Source organism: Thunnus albacares, chromosome 24 (genome assembly GCF_914725855.1).
Source record: "Thunnus albacares chromosome 24, fThuAlb1.1, whole genome shotgun sequence".
Lineage (NCBI taxonomy): Eukaryota > Metazoa > Chordata > Actinopteri > Scombriformes > Scombridae > Thunnus > Thunnus albacares.
In genome coordinates this window covers 14,520,125-14,537,761 of record NC_058129.1, presented here as the reverse complement: position 1 = coordinate 14,537,761, position 17,637 = coordinate 14,520,125, and the positions used below count along the sequence as shown (strand labels likewise).

Below are 17,637 nucleotides of genomic sequence, written 5' to 3'. Positions count from 1 at the left end.
AAAACTTGCACATTTACACATGAATTTAATAAAAAAAATCAGTTTACAATCATTTTTTAAAGAACATATAAATCTGTTTGCTTTGACAGTCCAACATTATTATTCTCCATTTGTGGCGATGTTGTTGGAATGAGGTCAGGCCTACAGCATCATCTCTGCGTCCTCCACAGAGGCCTCGCTCATCTCCTCAGACAGCTCCTCTTCATCCTCTTCCTCGACCCCCTCATCCTCCTCAGCTGCTCTCTTCATGCCCCTCTGCTTGGACAGGGCCACGGCATAACGAATGTTGTACATGTTAAAGTCACACCTGAACAGAGAAAATACACATGCAAAATTACTGACTTAACATGAATCGGTTTGAATTTGGGTTTCGAGATTCTCTGTGGACACTTGTACTGTAACATGACGGCATTCAAGGAACAGAAAGAGGAAAGTGTATAAAAAAATATTGACATATTGCTAAAGATCTTTGTAAGTGTAGTAAAATTGTGCAAATGTAAAATATTAACACTTACAGTTTGGACATATTGTCAAAGTGTCTCTGGATGCTCTTCTGCAGCGCCTGCAGGGTGGGCAGTACGGCTCCTGACCTGCACAGCAAACATCATCAAGTAGAGTCAATCAATCAAGTTTACTTAAAATCTTGTGCCAAAGATCTTGTGCCACATTATAATTTAAAACAGATGAATAAAAACTAATAAAGGACTGGAAACGGACCTGTTCTTGAGTTTCTGTCCGTGCAGCATGAGCAGGCTCTGGGCCCAGGTCATGTAGAACTGCAGGTGACCCGACTTCTCCAAGCACGCCGCCACAAAGCCCAGCAACTTCTCAACGTAAATGTCCGGAAGAGAACCACAAACCACTCGGACTGGAAAACACACATACACACCCCCAATCCATATTGTACAAGGATTTTCAGCTTCAAATACACAGTAACATTATTTTACATTTAACTACGACACCAGGAGGCGCTGCGTTGTGGGAAAGATGGTCACTCACTCTGATCATGTGGCACCGTTTCCAGCACTTCCTGCTTGAGGGCTTTTTCATTGAGTCTGAATGCCAGAACGATGGCCGACGCCCAATCCTGGAGCCGCAGCTGCTTGCGTATGCTGGCCGGCGTCACGTCAAGGTCGAGGTCATAGGGGTCAAAGACTAGAGATCCATCAAGGGAGTAGACCAGCAGGCCCTCGGTGGTGGTGGCGGCCCAGCTACGACCTGAGAGAAGGAAGAGGGAACTACTTTATTTACCAGCTGACAGCAGACATTCCCCTCAAAGGCTCCATCGTCTTCTTAACGTGAAAATAAATTAAATTTTAAGTGTGTAATGTGAACAGTATGTGTTTTTATTTCCTTGATGTTTATAAATCCTTTAGTTTCCCCCCTCATCTAAATTCCTGAGCTTCTTCAACTTAATTTTAGACCATATTTGAAGATTTTTGTTGATGCACATTATGTTTTATTGTGAGAGCTGCTAGGCAACTTTATGATTGTACCTAGAAGTGTGATGGGTGACCAGGCCAAAAATTAAAATATTTGGACTGTTTTTGCTGAATTAAAATGTCCAGAACTAACAAACATTTCCAAAACTGTAAGGAAAGCCATCTAATTTTATAACATATCATTTTTTTCTCCTCGGTCAGATTTTACCCGTGAATATTTGTTCAAAACACTTGGTGATGCCAACTTCTCTGCATGAGGAAAAAAAAACCTCTCACTTGTAATTCTGTTACCTACCAGTAGGGGAGAAACGCAGTGAGCTGACTCTGATGTCTGGCTTGAAGTGTCGGGAACTCATATCACCTTTAAAGAGACACAGAGAGAGAAAACAACAGTGAGCACAGGGAGTGAAGTGATGCAACATCAGAGATTGAGGGAACACGATCTGAAGACCTTAAGCAACAACAAAGTGTCTTTAATTGAACACTTTGTTGAAAATATGTCTATTTAAGGAGAAAAACCAAAGTGACTAACAAATAAACCACTGCTGTTGGGTGAAAAAGATAGTAATAATAATGATACTTATAATAAAGATAATGATTGTTTTTCTTTATGAAAGCTCGTCTGACTGTTGAAGGACACTTCGCACCTCTCCTGACTCCAGGGAGGCTGATGTTGACGCTGTCTCCGTCTCCAGCTCCCTCATCCACCAGCGCCAGGCTGCCGAACTCTGTCATCTTCCGTCGGTCCAGGAACTCCTGAAGGCAAAACAGGACCACAGTCTCTGGTCATGTACATTTGCAACTGAACTAGGATACTATCTATTTCTACATTTGAAAGCACTAACAAGTCCTTCTAACTGAACAAAGTTTCAGATTTCATGATGCATTGCTCTAAAAGCTGTGGCTGAGCTGAATGTGAGGCCTTACCTCCATGGCATCGAAGGACAGGTTGCAAGAGATCTCAAACTTCTTCATGAGCATCTGCTCCTTGACGTTGTAGATGCAGACAAACTTGGACTGGCCTCCTGCCAAAATAGACTCCCCGTCCGCAGAGTAGCACAGCGACGTGAAGGACCTGATAGACAGCAAAGATGACACATAACCTGAATCATAAATCCTACAAATGAAACATTTCCTCTATGGTTTGGACCAGAGGAAATAAACTGTGAGAGAACTGCAGACAGAGGGTGTGATCCTGCCCACTCACTTGCCCTTGGCCGACTGCTTGGCTGTGATTTTATCGGTCTCTTTGCGGCCCATCTGCAGGTCGTGGCGTCCAGCCACCGAGCCGCTTTGTGTGGCTGTGTGAGGGTTCCAGAAAGAGATCTCACCGTTCAGAGTGGCCACGGCCAACTCTTGACCGTCAGGGCGGTAAGTCACTGACAGGCCTGAGAAAAACATGGAAAGAAGTGTGTGTTTGGTCACTTTAAGCAGAGTTATGCCACATTATTCTGAATAGCTTTAGTCTTTGTGTTAATTATTTCAAAACATAAAGAGCCTTGAAATTCTCAAAATAAGTTTGGATACTTTTAGAAACTTTCTACAAATGCACAGGAATCAAACAAAACCTGAGAAAAAAAAATGTGTATAACCACTTTAAAGAATAATTTAAATCTTTACAAATCCATGTGCTTCAACCAATCATTATTTACCATCGGAGGTTAGGGGAAGTGTTTCCTTGACCTGCCAGCTGTCCATCATGTCCCACAGCCGGATGGTGCGATCCCATGAGGCGCTGGCCAGGATGGACTGGACTGGACTGAAACACAGGCAGCTGACTGGACCCTCGTGGCCCCCAAGGACCTAGTCACCCACAGGGAGGAAGGAGACGAGGCCAATAAGAACATGTTTAAACCTAAGCCAAGTTTTTTTTATTGCATTTCACTGAAAAAATATCATTATGTGCCTACCTCCAGCAGTCTGCCTGTCTGCATGGACCAGAGAAAGATCTCAAAGGAATCCTGGGCTCCTGCGCTCACCAGCTCTCCACTGACATCTACTGCGAGGGAGGAGAACTGCGCAGGCCGAGGCGACGTGAACGTCCGGAAGTTTCGGTACCTGTAATGAATATATGCACACACAAACTCCTTCATACATATACTGCTAAGTTACAGATTCATATATTACATCCTCATGCTCATTCACCATCTCTATCAAACTTTGGAAGCGAACCAGCTTCACTGTAAGTTCACCTGTGCAGGTCGAACGCTCGGACCGTCCCGTCCAGAGAAGCGCTGACGATGACGAAGCCGCTAGAGGTGAAGGTGACGTTGGTGACGCTGCTGGTGTGCTCTGTGAAGGTGACGAAGCAAAGGCCGCTGTTGGTGTTCCACACTTTGACCTGCGGAAATGAAACCACAGTCTGATGTCAGATACAAACACACTGAAATCAAAGCACAGGTTGTTGTTTTTTTGGGGGGGGTTTGAAATACAATGAAAGCAATTTAAAGCCTGGTTAAGTTGCATGAAAATTAAAATGCTGAATCATCTGTGACATCAGTGTAAATGCATATAATACATAACTGAGTGAAACATTTCTGTTCCTGTTTGAGAGTTTTCATCCTTACAGATTCAAACACACTGGAAATTAAGTCACTTATTTTGATTTTTGACATTTTTACATGAGTCCTGATGTTTTTCATGCTCATTTCAGCCTTGCGACAGACTAACTTTTCCTTTTCCAGATTTCAATTTTCTTTATGATTGAAGCTGAGCAAGAAATATTCTTCATATAACTTAATGCTTGTGGTTATTACACAAGCATGAGAGTTTCTTAACAATAATAAAAAAGTGCAGATATATGTGTAATGAAATGAAATCATCTTTTATTTCTAGACTTGTTTTTTTATTTCATTTTCTTCAAGCTCTGACAATCATCATATTATTTCTCCCTTTTTTCCACAACTGCATATAAATTGAGAAAAATGCTGCATTTGGAAGACTAGTGCAGTGCCCGTTCAAAATGTGCCTGTTTGGAACGGGCTTATTTCTCAATACCTTGAGAGAGCTGTGCCCGTCCCCTAAACGCTTCTCATGCAGATTATCAGTAGACGCTATAATTTACCGATGCTCCCTAAACACCTCACACCTTCAAAATGCGCAGGAGACATCCTGTGTTATGTCTTGAACATACAAACAAAGTTCCTGCTTGTGAGGAACAGGGACAGAGCTTAACTCTCTAAACTTTTTTAATTCATTCTCTATAGTAGTTCTTATCGCTACAGATGTAATCCCATCTCCAACCGCAGTGTGGATTTGCAATGGCAGAGTGGTGCTGTCTGTATTTACACACATACATACAGATTCCTTGCTTTATATAGAGAGATGTGGAGCACTCACTTTGCCATCATCGCCTCCTGTTACGATGTACTGTCCGTCAGGTGAGTAAGCCAGCGACGCCATGTTGTTAAAGTGTCCCTGCTGCTTGAAGACGTACGACTCGCTCTGCCACTCCCACACCAGCAGCTGACCCATCCCTGAAACACACGAATATCCACAGATATCCCAGAATAATAAAACACTTCTATTTTAAATTCTGCAAACAAATTTCTGAAAAACAGTTGAACTCAGTGCTACTTATTGAGTAAAATATTAGACTATTCAACTAACTCCATGCAATTTGAAGATCTTAAATGGGCAAAACACAAAAAAGAACAACAACTAAAGAGGAAAAGACTTCTTACCCGAGCACCCGAAGCCGATCCAGTCTCCAGAGCTGTTTATAGCCACTGAAGCGATTCTCTGGTCTGAAATACTGAAAGGACTCAAATAATCAGCTAAAGCATTATAATTTAAATGAGAAAATGTGACGAATGTAAGTCAGCTTTTCTCTCACCTCAGCGAGTGTATAAGGTTGAACTCTGGAAGTTCGTGCAGGTGGAAGATTCCCGAGGCAAAACCTGTGACCAGGATGTGTGTCGGCTTGTGGTAGGCGGCGGCTGTCAAGTTGTTAAAATCCCCCTCCTTATTGAAGAAGTGCCTATAAGAGCACAATCCTGCTCAATTAAACCCATAATATACTATCTTTTTAATGAGATTATTGCATGTATATCCACACTTGAAAATGGCTGTTATATATTTTAATTATGATGCAAATTTCATCATCAAATCCTAATTGACAGGTCTGGATTCACCATTATAGGATTGAAAAAAAAGAGATTTCATTGACAAAATCAGCCAAAAAAAGAAAGAAAAATAAAAGTTCTTACTTGCTCCTCTGCTTGTATCGAACGTTCTTAGTCTCCTCCTTCTCTTTGGGAGCTTCAGCTTTCCCTCTGATGACCTCTCCCTCCTCTCCCTCCACCCTCTCCTCCTCATCCTCATCCTCATCCTCCCCTTGTCTCGGGGGCTTGGGTTTGTCGCGGCTTTTCTTCAGGACGAGGCCGTCCAGTTCGGTGTCGCTCTCCCACACGCACAGCGTCCCGTCCTGGCTCACCGTGTACAGCTGGAGACACAGGATTAACATACAGTTTGTGGTGATAATGAGGATTTCATTCTGTGAGCAGAGTCGTCTGTATTGAAACTCACATCCAGACTGTCCTTCTCAAAGAAACAGCCCACGATGAGGTCCTTGTGTCCACCCAGGGAGTAGTAGATGAGGTTGGCCCAGCGCTCTGCGCCGAACACCCACGTTGACATGTCTTTGCTGCCAACCACAAAACACCTGAAGGGAAAGGATTTGTTCGATCAGTCGCAGGCTTCTTTTACACTTTGGTGTCACACAAATCATTTGACTTTTACTCACTTGGAGTCGTCTGTCCAGTCGATGCAGGTGGTTTCATCATAAGGACCGTAGTAGCTCTTGTCCAGGACGAAGGCGTTAAACTCCCGCTGCTTCCCAGGTGCGTGGTACATCAACGCTACATTCTCCTTTGTGACAACAAACTTCCTGAGGAAGTCACAGTTTAATGATGGTGAATTAAAAGCATCCAGGAGAGTCACAAATATACTGTAACATTAAAACAGATTAGCAGCACAGATGGTCACAACCCTAAGCAGTATTTCAAAATGCCAAATTTAACAAAACTAGTGCAGCACCCGTTCCAAACATGCCTGTTCATAACGGGCTGATTGCTTATTATTTCTTGAGAGCCACATATATATGTATCAATTGATAAATCTATCAATTAAAATGATAAGGATTTAATAAATTAGATTTTAATCCAGACAGACTAGACAGAAGTTGAAGCGCAGAAGCAGTTTATGGCCTTCCATTGGTTGATTCTGCTGCCAATGAAACGTGTCTGTGCTCCTATTGGCTAGTTTTACTGCCTGCGCCTCTGTTTTGTTTCTCCTGTGTGCTGGTTCTCCTCTCTCGCAGCCTTTGTCCCACTCAGCAAGTCAGAGACCAGAAGCCCCGCCCCGCTGTGATGTGAAGGTGTTTGTATCAAACAGTCCCTGCTCCACTCAGACACAGAGCAGAGCAGCTAGCGGTTCGTTTTGTTAATTCAAAGTGTATTAAACGTGACGTGTGTCCAAACAACTTCACACTTGACACTGCACAAAGAGAGATATCCTCCCCTCCTCCCTCTCATGGCACGGTTGTAAAGCTCTGATCATGACATGCAGTAGCAGCAGAGCCCAGAAGTGGATCGGCTGATGGCTTGTTTATTCAGAGTTTAAATTCATTAATATTTATCATGCCGTGTGTCCAAATTGCACCAAATTCGACACTGCGCTCCTTTCCTTCCCCAGCCATACACCTGCCAAGTGTTGCGTTGATCCGATGAACGGTTTAAGAGATACACGAAGGACATACAGACAGAGATTCCTTCCTTTCATAGACAGATGCAGGAAAGGACCCCATAATTTATGCCTTTATGATGCTCATATGATTTTTCTTGAATGCAAGTTGTATCTGATACTAAAAAGGATGGATGAAAGTGTTTAAAGGGAGAAATTAAAAATCTGTGCATACTTCTGTGCATAAATTCATCTTTATGTTGTTTCTTTCAGTTTCAAAAAAATCTCCCCACACATCAATAAAATCAAACCTGAAATCTTATAAATTCTCAACCTTTCCTTTTCATAATAAATAGAAAAAATGAGGTCTGTTGAAGTGTTGATTCTTCAGTTAGAGCTCCCTCAGACATCTTTACCTGCCGTCAGGGGAGAAGCGGATGCTGCTGACAGGTTTGTGAAAGTGGAAATGATGGAGGATGGCTCGGGTGATGAGACTGACCAGAAGCGCTGCGCCATCTGTACGACACAAACATGAACAGACGCATTTGGGTTTTTAATGTTTTCTTATTATTGGGTATCACAAGACAAAACGGGAAGAGAAAGAAAGTTTTTATTTAGCACAGTCAGTGTAATTTCTCACCTTCATCCACCAGGATTGCCAGGTTCCCGTCAGGAGAGAGACCCACACATGTTATGTTCTTTGTAGTGGAGACTGGCAGCGTCTCAGATGTGTTGCTAGAGGACAGAGAAGAAATTGCTTCAGACTTGCTTTGGCTTTTATTATTAATAAATGCCAACTTTGCTTTGATTTTCATCTGTTTACACATACAGGTTTCATTTTAGTTCAGTACCATTCTGAAAACAAGTTCAGGTGTAGGCTGCGTTACTGAATTACAGCAAAATGTACAACACCAGTTTATATTTGAGAATGTGTTTTGTTTCATCCTGCTGCTACATTTATTCACCAACATCTGGTAATTCATATTGTACTGTATATAAAAACAAAAGTTATATGGAAGAAGGTTAGTCGGAAAAACCCTGGGCCGGATTATCCATACATTGCATCCGCCCGGGGGAACCATACCTTCACATCACCTCACCTGACGCTCTATGATCACTCAGCTGTTGAAATGGTTGCTTGCAACAGTCGTTATTGGGCTTTCCTTATTTGGTATATGTGTGTAATGATTTCTTTAGACATACTCTGTAATGGTTTTGCATGTAGGCTTCATACAGGTCATTTATGATGGAAATATTGAGTTGCATTCAGATTTGAGCATCAGTGGCCCTGTTTACACCCGGTATTATCATGCGTCTTGGGTCGATTCGGGTGGCCACTTGTGATCGGCTCTCACTTCCCTGCTCTATATGAAAATAAATACGTCCATCATTTCCGTTTGCAAAGACCAAATTCATTGTTGGTTTGAACCGGCGGGAGGACCGGGGGTCCGTGTAACCTCCGTCCAAAGCTGTGTTCAACTTGTTTGATAACAGGATAAACAAATATATTATAAGTTAATGTTCATTAATGTTCTGTGCTCTTCTGCACATCCAAAAGGTCAGTTGTTACACACACACAGTCCACGTTCATACAATGAAATTGTTTGGAGTAAAGCAGCTGTCCTTCTGATAAATCCTGAGCTCATTATGTTGAGCAGCGCAGCGAAACTAAAAACTGTAGTTATCAACTTGACAGAACAGAGGAAACTATTCAACAGTGTTTAACTTCTGAAATATTTTTTAGACAGACAAGCGAAAAACAAATCATTTTCTGGTTTTGGTTTAATTTCTATTCCAACTGCCAATTTGATGAGGAAACGGGAAAAACAGGAGAAAACGGGAAGTGGATTTGTTTTTGTTTTCTTTTTTTCACATGAAAATGGAAAAACAAAATAACGCATTTATCCCGTTACCAAACAAGTTGAACACAGCTTTGGACGGAGGGCTCATGGACCAGGAGGCAGCAATGCAATTCCTGTGTCTAGTCTGGTGAAAAATAGAGGACAGCACTTGAATAGGCGATCCTTCAATGTGGACCAGGCCACATTGCGTTTACACTACTAAACGAATGTGACCACATGCGGGACAGACCACCTCTGAATGTGGTCTGAGTGATCGGATCTCAATGCGTCTTGCGTGTGTTCACATCTTGTAATTAGAGCTGTCCACTTGTGATCGGATCACCTGAGACCAGGTGTGTGTTGAGCCTGTACTTCAGCTATAAGTCCATGTAAATCTATGGTCTTTATAATTTAACTTTTTTATATGTAAAGTGGGAGGAGGGGGGCACCACATTGTGTTTATCAGGCCTGTAAACACCCAACTTAAAACTTACTTTTTCAGGTCGAAGACAGAGACTCTGTTTCCAACTGGACTGATCACAGCGTTGCCATCTTTGGAAAAATTCAGATTCCCCTGACGATAGACTGCTCCGAGTAGATTTGAAAACTACAACAAACAGCAGATTGCTTACAGGCAGATATTAACAAATAAACCCACTCATACCAATTTACCAAACAGTAAAACGTTCTGCTTGAGTTGAGACTTTATTAAAATACCATCAACTCAGTGGCTCTTCAGTTGTGAGTTATTTTAGCTGAAAACGGGGAAGAACCCATTTAAAAACGATAAAAATTAGACAACCAAATGATTTTTGGTGTGACAGACGTCAGCACAAGTTAAGTGTGAATGCTCACACTTAACAAAGCCACACAGTTTACACCTCACTGATGTGCAATTGCAGTCTAAACTGAACAGTTTTTGAATGAAGTTTGGTGTGAGTTCTCTCTCATACATTAGCTAAACATCACGTACTTACCCTGTAAGCAAACTTCATGTTTCCAAATATTCCTTACACTTCATGCATTTATCTGGTGTCTTAATATTTATATAGCCCGAGTAAAAGTATTAATATTACACATGCTTCTTCCCCCGCTGCTGCTACACCACACGTGTTTGCATTTTGTTGACACTTCATACATCCGGTTTGAGTTGAGCTAAACCCAAACACACTGCGCCCCCTGGCGGAGCGGAGGGTAAACGACTGAAAATGAGAAACATGGCACATTAATTTTAATAATAGAAATAACGCCTCGCGGTTGCCAACCAGTCAAGTTACAGTTTCCATCCAAGTCTATCCAGACTCATATTATATTTATAGTGGAGACTTTGAAGGAATTTAATACAATCACCACAGTTTCAAGGTGAGTACCCAAGATTGGTGTCACCATCAATATCCGACCACAATCAGAATACTATGATGACGCAGTGAAGTTGATCTTTGACCTTTTGGATATTAAATGTCATCACTCCATCATTTTATCCTATCAGACATTTGTGTGAAACTCTGTCATAATTGGTGGGTGAATTATTGAGTTATGGCCAAAAACATGTTTTATGAAGTGACTTTGACCACCGAATTCTAATCAGTTCATCCTTGAGTCCAAGTGGACGTTTGTGCCAAATTCCCTCAAGGCATTCCTGAGATATCGTGTTTGCAGAGAATGGGACAGACACCGAAAACATAAAAAAAGCATACATGGTTGGTGTAGGTTACTTAATCTCTGTTTGAAAAATCACAAATGTTTTGTTCTATCTTTGTGAAACCCTCCTAAAATTCCCAATTAAATATCAATATTACACTTTAAAATTCATAGCATGTCTGTTTTACTTTGTACTGGGTTGCAATGAGTTTGCTCTATGGTTTGTTTTAGTTCATGTGGTGTTACAAATATTCTTTTAGCATGTCCTATTGTAGGAATGGATCCCTTTTGCAACATTCAGGTGTTTTATAAGACTATATAAGGCTAAATAACACTTTTTTCAGTAGGGAAGCAGTCAAATCTCTGATACAAGTCTTGCAGGGTAAGAATGAATCGACTGTCATGTCAAATTGCTATACCCAATAAGGCTGAAAATAGGTTTTTCAGCATCTTTAGCTAGTGTTAACCTTAAATAATCACTTTAAAAACAATTACAGTACCATGAAGCAACTGAAATTCCATTAAACATATAGGGTGACAGTATGTAACCTTTGACAGAAGGAAGAACCCTTTTTTTCTTTTCCAGACACATGACTTCTGAAATATACACACTTAAAGGTTTTGTTGCTACAGCCTTGGTCTGATATGACCAGTAGCTTATGGTAACTAATGTTAACTAATGTTAGAACACCTTAAATATTGCCTGACTGACATTAATGGTAAAGTAAATTGACTTTATGCTTCTTCTGTACTTGAGTTCTTGTTACACTACATCACAGCATGTCACAGGTAAACATGATGATGTCTTTAAAGGGCCTTTAGACATATGTTGTAACTACAAGATTCACACGCTTCCATAATGCACGTGAGCTGCATATGCCTCACTACACATAGTGAGAACAAAAAGTCCTGCTCAAAATAAGTGACACACTTGGATCTGAGCAAAACCAGGCCGTCCTTTCCAGTTGCTGCCTCAGCAGCCTTCACACGATCCCTCCTGTCCACTTTCATCCAATACCCTCTGCTAAATAATTCAGCATCTGGCAGCTACAGTACGTACACGGCACACGTGTGGAAATGGGTTGACGCCAAACTGAAAACAATACTGTACATTACACCACCAAGTTTAGCACTTAAAGGACACAAAAAGTCAAGTTTCCATGGCCATTTTTCAAGACTTTAATTAAAGAACTCCAAGATAAAACATCCCAAAAACAGCCTCGTAAACAATTACACTTGTAGCATTTTGCACCACCACCAGCTCAACAGAAGTGCTCACTTGTGTAAGCACCTCTCTTTTTTCACCTCAGCGTTTTGTGCCAGAGGTCAAAACAGGGCACCACGTGCAACCGGACATATTTTTGGCCCCCAGTCGAGCACTCCAGACAGCCGTAAACGGTTTCCCGCTTCTGGTTTCCCATGCCGCACAGCGCGCAGGGGCCCTTGGGGATGTTGTGCTTGAGGAGGTTGACACGTGTGTGGGAGCTCTCCCTCAGGTAGGCGGTGGAGACGTCCGTCATGCTGGCGGCTTTCTCATAGTAGTCGGTCACCATGTCGTCCATGTAGGTGTCAGAGTGCGTGAGCTCTTCAAATGTCCGGTCATCTATACAAGTGGAGGTGAATGGGGAAAGTAAAGTGAAAGTAGAGTGTATTTATTATGTGCTAGAGATCATTACTGTACCTGCCCTGAAGGGGTTTCCATAGATGATCCCTGACAGGAACCGGCGCAGTCGGCCCATGGAGAAGCGACCGATGAAACCACCCAGCTGCTCCCTGATCTGCTCCCTCTCAAAGCCCCCTTGAGACTCCGGGGCAACACAAATATCTGTCATAGAGGAAAAAAATGTTAATTTTATCAGCTTTTCTGTCCTCTAATCCAGAAGAACTTGTAGCTTGGTTTCAAAAGTTTTGTCTTTTTGGTTTAGAAAACAGCTTTAGCAGTTTGTTAACCCAGAGTCGACCAAAACGTGAGGTTTTCCATTTCAAAAATGGAGCTGCAAAAATTAGACAATTAATCAATGAGTCGTTCAGCAGAAAATTAACTGGCAACAGTTTTGATAATTGAATAATCATTTAAACAAAAATGACAAGAAATAAATTGTTTCCAGCTTCCCAAATGTGAATATTTTCTGGTTTTCATACTTCTCTATAATAATAAACCGATTATTGTTGGGTTCTGGCCAATCATCATGACATCAGACATCATGGCTACGTGGGATCGACGTTTTGACATTCTGTTCGACAATTTGCTGACATTTTATAGGCTGAGTTCAACAGGATTTTGTTGAGCAAATACATCGTATTTACAGTACCTTAGGTGTGTATACCTTTGGCAAGACATCAGCTACTTTTAGATTTCCTGCTCCTACAGAGTCATCAGTATAGGGATTGATCCCATGACCTTGGCGTTATTAGCATCACTCTCTAACCATCTGAGCTAACTGGTCTGTTGTTTTACAGTTTGACAGACAGGAAGTCAGTTTCAAAATAAACAAAATCAGTTTAAAAGTGTTGCTGATAGTTCACTTGCACATAAACTGACATTTCAGCTGCAGCATGCATCTCTTTAGGACTATATATTTGGGGCTTATTGCATGATTAGTAATTCCAGAGTGAAACCATTAAATTAACCCTTTCTCAGGGCAGCCAGTTAAAAAATTCAGCAATATCAAGTCTTTCATATTCACTGTTTAATTCCATTTGCCACAGTTCAGTCATGAGACTGAATGACACCACGACTGTAGATAAAGAAACCACCCTTTTCCATGTATAATGGTGGAGAAATTGCAGTGTAACATCATATAAGATAAGAATGCACGGCTGCTGAGGAGTCTCAGGTGTTAACCACAGCTGATGCACCCGCCGCCTTTAATGTGGGAGGCAGCTTTTAACTATGAAAGAAGTCAAACCTTTAATTTTTCACAAATAACATACTACTTATCCTTTAAGTGCCCTATTGACTTTCATCTCTGCTTTGTTAGTGGTGGATTAAAACTGGAGTCAGCAAAAATGAAAGTCAGCAGAACTATTTCAGTCAACTTTTTAATTTAAAGGTTCAAATTTCAGCACTGAAAGCTTTATTTAGTCATTTTTATGCTTCAGAGGAGCATGTTTACTCTCTGCGCACATTTCAAAGAACAACGACACCAGTCTGCTGAAGTCATTAGAAAATATTTTGTGAGTATAGGAGAATGATGGGGAATGATGTAGGTAGATTTCCTACCGAGCCGTCCGTCCAGTCGAACGAAAAGCTCGCAGATGCTGAAGGCGATGGTGGTGTGAGCCGGGATGACGATGGCCTTGTCTCGACCTTTTGGGTTTCTGCCGTCGTCGATCTGAAACTGCAGCAGAACAGAAAGCTGAGTGACACACCTCCTGCTCAGGTGATGGAGGAATAGTGGGTCAAGTTGGGAGAGGAATCTGCATTTTGAGGCAGATTGTTGGGAGGCATGTATATGATATTTCAATATTTTGCAATTATAAGTTACATATAAGTTACACAGTGCTAAAATATTCCAAACAATTAAATTTTTTTATTCTTGCTGAACTCAGACAAGACTATGTAACTTATGCTGAATGTAGCGTATAGAGTCCAACAAGTCCTCCAAATTAAAAAACCCCATAGGTTGATTGACCATGCATGATCCATAGGGGCGTTTTATAATCGGGCGCCATCAGCAGTAATCAGACAGCATCATTTCTCACTTTTAAACATAATGATGTTTTATGGTGTGACAGCACTGTGGTTAAGGTCTGCTTAGGTTTAGGCATTTGGTTTGGGTTAGGGAAAGATCAGGGATTGGGTTAAAATGTGATAATATGGAAATTTGTCACCTTATATGGACGTCATATGAACAGTGCTGCTCCTCTGCGTCATAATTACTACGGCCACTAGATGGCATCTCTCACTCAAACGTAACTACAGATCATTTTTGGCGACTGACATTACGACCTATAGTGTCGTTTTTCTAGAGAGGACAGGCTCCAAAAGTCACAAAGTCAGCAAACTGTCTAAGTAATGTTAGTTACACAGTCATATCTTAAGTTTTAGAATCAGTGACATCTCTAAATCACTTCTCAAAACGGATTTAAAAGAAATGCCTGTAGTTTTTTTTATTGTTTTTTATCTTATATTTGAGATATTTTTTTCCGCTTTATTCCATTTTATTTTAATTGTCTCATATTACTGCCTAATTGTAGGCAACTACTTAAATGTTTTAATCCCAGTTCAACCATGTTAAGCAAGCGCTACTTAAATAAAATGTATATTCTTATTATTTGTTATTAATCTGGCTAACATTAGCCATCATAGTCTTATAGTCTTATAATAGTCTCAGCCTGTAGCCTGAAGTTTAAATATATTTCATTATTGTTAAAGGAATTTCAAAAAGTGTTCCAACTAAATAAAATGTTAAAGGAAACTGGTCCTGAACTTAAACCTGTACATTTGGAACAGCTTGGGATGAACTGGTATCAACATGATTCCACTGCAGTTGTATTTGGCACGAGTTGGTCAGGGTTATTTATGTATTGGTTAAGGAAATCAATGTAAATCAATGTAATATCCTCAGAATTGACCTAAACCAACACTATGTTCATATGTGACGGTTTACCCTCATGGTAGTCCCTCTCATCCCAGCGTGAACCGTCAGAGAGCACTGGCGTGTGGTGCGGATGCTCTCCACGACGACACAGAGAATGCTCCGTCCGCTCTCTCTGGATTGACGAACCAGACAGTGATCCAGGTCCACTTTCCTGAAAGACCACAAAATGAATTCCCAGCACTGTGTGCACTCTCTAAACATCTCCCCATTAGTTGTTTGGTTGTGTGTTCTTGCAGATAATCAATATTACCAGCACGACTACAATTTAAAGCCCGACAACACAACATTCACACTTGATTTTCTGTGTTGCATGTAGCTCCTGTCCTGTAGTATATGTGCCAGTGTAGAATAACACAATCATTTATTCATATTCTTACAGGGAAACCCTCTTCTCACATTTCCTCTGCCACAAGGAGGTCAGAGGTCAGACATCAATGTGTTGCTGCTGTCAGGAGAAAACTTGAATCTAGATATCTAAAATGTCACATTTTTCCATTTGTTATTGGAAAAAACCCATAACAGATGACTTTTGTGACAGCTTTTAGATCTCTCTTTTCAGAAATATAAATATTTAATCAAAAAAATAGATCATATAACTTTTTAATTAATAAAACATCACACAGATGACACTTTATCTAATCAGCCTTAAAGTGATATGATGATGATGATGGTGAACATGAAAATAAGAGCGCACACTCAGCAGCTGCTGAAAGGATAGAAAAGCAAGACTGTATTGATACCTGGAGTTGAGTTCCCGCAGTAACGTGGGCACCTCCAACTCGTGTTTGGTCACGATGCCAAAGGAGGCTTTGACGGCCACAGAGTCGGACCCGCTGATGTTGAACCCCACATCGTTGATGATGTGGTTTCCCAGTCGACCGTTGAGAGCCAGGTCAGATTTGTCCTCATAGTTGAGGAGCTGATAGGACGACACTCCTGTATAAAAAAAAAGAATATTCAGTGGAACAGTACTTGTATTTTTAAAAAAGTTAATTTCTTCTTGAAACATTATGAATATGTACCAGAGGTTTATATAGCTGGCACTGTCCAGCATTATTACAAACAATAGTAATGGTAACACTAAAATCTGTGTATTCATGTTGACACTCTGGCCCGTAAAGGGAGGAACCTCCAATTAAAGCTGGTGGTTATTCTCTCAATAAATTGATCAATAATTTGGTTTATAAAATGTTAATAATGGCAGAAATGCTCATCACATGTTCCCAGAGCTCAAACTGATGTCTTCAGACATCTTATTTGGTCCAACCAATGATCCAAAACCAAAAGGTATTCAGTTTTCAATGATGTAAAACACAGAAAAGCAGCAAATCCTCATATTTAAAAATGAAGCATTTTGGTATTTTCTTACTTGAAAGATTACATTTTTAATTTTCTGTTGAAAGATTAATTGACTAATTGTGTAAGTTCTACCTCCAACATATTTGTTTGAGTGGCTCAAAATCTTTTCTTTGGTCTGATATTTTAGCAGGTAAGACTACACTTCTAACTCTAGATTTGTTGGGGGTTCTTTTGGCCAACAAATGAAGATATGAGCCAAAAATCTTCATGCAATCGTAGCACATTTAGGATATTGAATTGCCAAGTTGTCACATCTAGCATCTCTCTAAAGAAATCCTCAGATTTGAACCAAAAATGTCAGGTTTCATCAATGTACCTGCCGTGATCTCCTTCTCCCCTACCAGGATGTCTTTCAGTGAGAAAGGGGTCGAGGCGCACTTGTTCTTCTTCCAGAAATGCCTCTTCCTCTTCTTGGTGACCAGGCTGAGGGGCTGGTAGCGGTCGGCCTCGCTCAGGCTCGGGACGGGGATCAACCTCCCCGTGTCTCCAACCTGCTTCACAAAGTTCTTAGTGGCTGCGGCGAACATCTCGAGTGATGCATGAGTGTCAAAAATATTCTGGACAAATACCTCCTGCAACTACAGTGCCACATACACTAGTGGGTTTGCTGGTCTTGTCTGGCGAGCTGAACAATACTCTTCTCAATGGGGAAGCTAACTCGGGAGTGTTCTTTCAAACTTGTGAAATGTTAAATAATGCACATAGTGTGTAAGGGAATATCTGTGTTAACCTGATAGGTCACTGTAGGCCAGCAGCTTCCTGTCACATGACAAATGAAGTGGAAAAACAAATTACAGGAGTATTTTTTTTTTATCAGCACATATGACTTTTTTCTTTTTTTTTAACCTGTATTTGAACTTCTTATTTCTAAGACGCCCTAAATACTTATAAAAGTCTCACTGTGAATTCAAGAAGTGCAGAATTAAAACAAATTACAAAAGATTAAAAATCAGTAAAATTGTTGCAGAGAGAGTATATTTTTTCACCTCTAACTGCTGAGTGAAACTATAAATATCTGTATCCTGTCCTAGATGCATGTTTCCTTCGACTCTGTGATACATGGAACAT

At 40.9% G+C, this 17,637-nt stretch overlaps 2 protein-coding genes across 4 annotated transcripts; both read right to left on the bottom strand.

The window, feature by feature from the left end:
- Positions 1-8: 8 nt before the first annotated feature.
- Positions 9-10,115, bottom strand: pwp2h (PWP2 small subunit processome component). 2 transcript variants are annotated; one of them, XM_044344570.1, is made up of 21 exons: positions 9,943-10,114; positions 9,460-9,572; positions 7,765-7,859; positions 7,541-7,640; positions 6,187-6,330; positions 5,970-6,105; positions 5,651-5,886; positions 5,278-5,421; positions 5,126-5,196; positions 4,782-4,918; positions 3,635-3,783; positions 3,353-3,500; positions 3,095-3,245; positions 2,650-2,830; positions 2,370-2,517; positions 2,090-2,198; positions 1,738-1,803; positions 1,000-1,218; positions 718-868; positions 516-590; positions 9-307 (listed from the first exon to the last, which is right to left on the bottom strand). In XM_044344570.1, exons 1-21 carry the CDS (start codon positions 9,958-9,960, stop codon positions 142-144), a joined length of 2,757 nt encoding a protein of 918 aa, XP_044200505.1. In that variant the 5' UTR covers positions 9,961-10,114; the 3' UTR covers positions 9-141. The 2 variants fall into 2 exon arrangements, with proteins under 2 accessions (XP_044200505.1, XP_044200506.1); XM_044344571.1 differs by lacking the exon at positions 516-590 and having other exon boundaries at positions 9,943-10,115.
- Positions 10,116-11,907: 1,792 nt separating this feature from the next.
- pjvk (pejvakin) lies at positions 11,908-17,480 on the bottom strand. 2 transcript variants are annotated; one of them, XM_044345306.1, is made up of 6 exons: positions 16,886-17,480; positions 15,951-16,146; positions 15,220-15,361; positions 13,830-13,947; positions 12,384-12,431; positions 11,908-12,254 (listed from the first exon to the last, which is right to left on the bottom strand). In XM_044345306.1, exons 1-6 carry the CDS (start codon positions 17,094-17,096, stop codon positions 11,908-11,910), a joined length of 1,062 nt encoding a protein of 353 aa, XP_044201241.1. In that variant the 5' UTR covers positions 17,097-17,480. The 2 variants fall into 2 exon arrangements, with proteins under 2 accessions (XP_044201241.1, XP_044201242.1); XM_044345307.1 differs by lacking the exon at positions 12,384-12,431 and having other exon boundaries at positions 11,908-12,209.
- Positions 17,481-17,637: the final 157 nt, after the last annotated feature.